Source organism: Tupaia chinensis, unplaced genomic scaffold (assembly GCF_000334495.1).
Source record: "Tupaia chinensis unplaced genomic scaffold, TupChi_1.0 Scaffold000286_1, whole genome shotgun sequence".
In the NCBI taxonomy this organism is placed as follows: domain Eukaryota; kingdom Metazoa; phylum Chordata; class Mammalia; order Scandentia; family Tupaiidae; genus Tupaia; species Tupaia belangeri.
Genome location: NW_006159770.1, coordinates 311,050 through 314,548, shown reverse-complemented (window position 1 = coordinate 314,548; position 3,499 = coordinate 311,050). Strand labels below are relative to the sequence as shown.

Sequence of the window (3,499 nt, the reverse complement as noted above, 5' to 3'; positions counted from 1 at the left end):
CCTCCCGCACCCCCAGCCCCCGAGGAGCCGGAGCCGGCGGCAGAGCGAGGTAACCGCGGCTGCTTCGCTTCCCGAGACCGACTTCGGGGCCCGACCGCCTGGAGGACCCCCTGCACGCCACACCCCTAGGCCCGGTCCTTTAAGCCCGCGCCGTCGGGGCCGCGAAGGGAAATCGCCACACCCTTTCCCTTCTTCTTAAAGGGACCGACACCAAGCCTTCTTTCCCGGAGGGGAAAGTGGAGAGAAGGGTTGGATGTTGCGGAGGCCGCCCTGTCCCCTCAGCCTCGCCCCGCCCCGTCTGCTCTTCCTTCCCCATATACATTCAAAGGTTGGGGCCTGGGGTGCAGGGTGGCGAGGGGCTCAGAGGGCTGAGACCTGGCGTCTGTCCCCGGGGGAGGGGCTGGGACAGAGCCCCTGGGTCACTGAAGGAAGACAGGGCCCTGCACTGCAAGGTGGTAATGGGGCGAGCAGACTCGGTACAGAGCAGGAGGGGGGCCGGGGCTTCGCCTCCCGGGGTGCAGGGGCCCCACACAGCTCTGAATGTATATCTGACGCGTGTGACGGCTTCCTCCTACGCCACCCACAGCCTTCCGCCCTTCTCCAGATGCCCCTCCCTTGGAACTGGACGGGCCTGCCCTGGCTCCTGGGGCCAGGCTGGGGTGGGGGGCTCTCCCCGGGCTGGTCAGGCCTACTGCCAACTCTTGCTAATTATCTTTTTATGTCCCCCATCACCAACAGAGGAGGAGCGCCCCAAACCCAGGTGAGGTCCTTGGGACTCCGGAGACGGAGGGGAGAGGCGGAGAGGTGGCGAGGCGGGTAGCAGAGGAGCACAGTCGGCCCTTCCCGATGGTCCTGGGATCTGGGACTGGTTGGGCCCCGAGCTGTACTGAGGCAGACCCAGACAATGAGCATGCGGGAGGGAGCAATCGAGGAAGGCCTCCTGGCATGGTGATGCTTAGTCCAGAGATACCAGGGGTTTGCTAGCCGAAGGAACTGGAAGGGACATCGGAGGCGAGAAAGCCGTGAGGTGTGTGCCGAGTCCAGCGGCTGTGTACAGATCGGCCCAGAGGGCAGGTGCACGCACACGCATGCACATGCACACACGGGTCACTCCGGCAAGGCAGGACTGTGAGAGCTCACTGGGGCGAGGAGGCCTGGAGGAGGTGACATGGCGGCTGGGGCAGGGGTGCAAGAGGACAGCCATCAGAGTTGGAGGTGGGAATCCGCAAGGCAGCGGTAAGAATGTCACTGGCCAGTGTGGGACGCAAGATCAGGTAGGGCCGTGGAGGCCAGGGCACCAGGAGCCATGGGAGGGTCTGGAGCAGAGGAGGCAGAGAGGCAGGTGTCAGCTGGGGGGTGGGGGTGAGGCAGGGGGGAGGCGTGGCCTGGCCGGGGCAGAGTACGCCAGGGCTGGGGCCTGGTGGCAGAGGGTGCAGCACAGACGCCGGGGGTGTGGAAGCACACACAAGGCAACAGCCACAAGTGTGCGTGTCTGAGCGAGAGCGGGCGCTGGGCGGAGGGACCTGACTCTGAATGCCAGTCCTGGACAGTGGGGAGTCCAGGGACTGGCCCGAGCACAGCAGAGACAGGGTGAGAATGTGGCGGCAGAAGGTTCCCTGGAGTCTTAGGGAGGCCTGAGCAGAGGCCTGGAAAGCCTGGGCCCGGGAGAGCCTGGCTGCCTGGCTCAGGATCACAGAGTTGCGCCAGCACGTGGCCTGGGCACGAGTGTCCTGTAAGGAGGGAAGGACACAGGAGAACTCTGTAGGGCTCACAGGGGACAAGTCAGAGATGGGACAGCCAGAAAGGCAGGAGGGCACCAGGACGAGGCATTGTCCCAGGCTGCAAGGGGAGGGGATTCCGAGGAAGTGGGGCACCCAGTGGCAGGAGACAGGACTGCGCCACAGGCACAGCAGGGGGCCAGCCGCTGGGCCATGGGAAGGGTTGGAGCCCCTCGGGGTCAGCTAAGGTTCATGGGCCTGGCAGCGGCCAATCATGTCAGGCGCATGCAGGCGCCTAAAACCCCAAGAGGAGAGTGGAGAAGGGATTGGGGTGTGGCCAGCCCTCTGGGGAGTGACTTCTCATTTTCAGTCTCTCTGGCAAGCATACCTGTCCCATGGCAGGGACCTTAAAATAAAGAAGGTAAAAGGTATACCAGGGCCAGCCGGTGGTGTGGTGCTTGAGGTGGCAGGATCCCACACGGCTGACTGTGTAGATCGAGTCCCGGACCAGGTGTCTTGAAAAGCACACAGGGTTGCAGCGTGACCATTCACCCCTGCTGGGGGATGCTTTCTCATGGTCTCCCCCCAGCAAGCTTATGACCCCTATAGCAAATTATTAACATTTATTTTAAAATAATTATTTTTACTAAGTTTGTTTATAATTATTTTTAATTTGGCCAAAGAGAGACCTAGACAGAGAGAGGGAAAGTGAGAAAGCAAGCCGTCAGGTCTGGACTGGAACTGTGGTCAGTCCTGTGGGAGTCCAGTGCCTTTAACTGCCACACCACCGGCCACTGCCCCCCACCGTAGCAAATTTAAAACAAAAGGAAATACACACCGGGCTGCGTGCGGGTGGGCTCGGGAATCCCAGCAGCAGAATGGCAGAGGGACAGCTGGGTGGCCAGCCCCGGGGGATTCTTTCTCAGGCCCCTCTCTGCCTGTGCTGAGCGCCGGCGCCCTACGGCAAGTTAAATAAAGCGCAGCGGAGCAGTAACACGACTTTCTGAGCGCGCGACGGCACACTCTGAGTGTGCTCATCAAGCCAGTCAGTGGCTGGCTTCGGAGACCTGCACGTGCTGCCGCCGCGTGTACGAGTCCTCGGACCGCACCAGTCTTCTCGGAAGCCGGTCTCCATTTGGACGGGGCGCCGACGCCACGCGGGGCGGCTAGGGGCTAGCCTGTGGGCAGCGGGGTCCGGCCAGGGGCCGCGCTGCTCACGGTCCTCACACCTCTACCACCCCAGCCGCCCGGTGGTGCCGCCTCTGATCCCTCCGAAGATCCCGGAAGGGGAGCGCGTGGACTTCGATGTAAGCGGCCCCGTGAGGGCGCACGGTGCTTTGCTGCCCCCTGCTGGGAACTGTCGGTCACGGCGGGCCCACGCCTCGGGGAGGGGCTCCCGGTGCGGCCCGAGACCCCGGCACGGTCCGCAGCGGCCTCCCCGCCCGTCCCGTAGGACATCCACCGGAAGCGCATGGAGAAGGACCTTCTGGAGCTGCAGACGCTCATCGACGTGCACTTCGAGCAGCGGAAGAAGGAGGAGGAGGAGCTCATCGCGCTGAAAGAGCGCATCGTGAGTGGGGCGCGCCTGCGCCCGCCCGCCCGCCGTCGCGGTTAGGAGAGCGGGTTCCGCAGTGTGAGCCCGGGGCGCAGCCCTGCTCTGCGCGGCGAGGCGGGCATTCCGTCTTCTCCCTCCCCAGGAGCGGCGCCGGGCCGAGAGGGCGGAGCAGCAACGCTTCCGAACCGAGAAGGAGCGCGAGCGGCAGGAGGGGGGGGGGGGGGGG

The 3,499-nt window shown here is 64.2% G+C and overlaps 1 protein-coding gene across 1 annotated transcript in view; it reads left to right on the top strand.

Annotated features, from left to right (window-relative positions):
- Nucleotides 1-6: 6 nt before the first annotated feature.
- Nucleotides 7-3,499, top strand: part of TNNT1 (troponin T1, slow skeletal type) — a gene marked incomplete in the record, with an annotated part of 10,619 nt that continues 7,126 nt past the window's right edge. Inside the window, 5 exon segments of the mRNA XM_027772588.1 lie at nucleotides 7-49; nucleotides 739-760; nucleotides 2,962-3,025; nucleotides 3,172-3,288; nucleotides 3,416-3,466. Coding sequence (XP_027628389.1) covers nucleotides 3,190-3,288; nucleotides 3,416-3,466 — 150 coding nt within the window.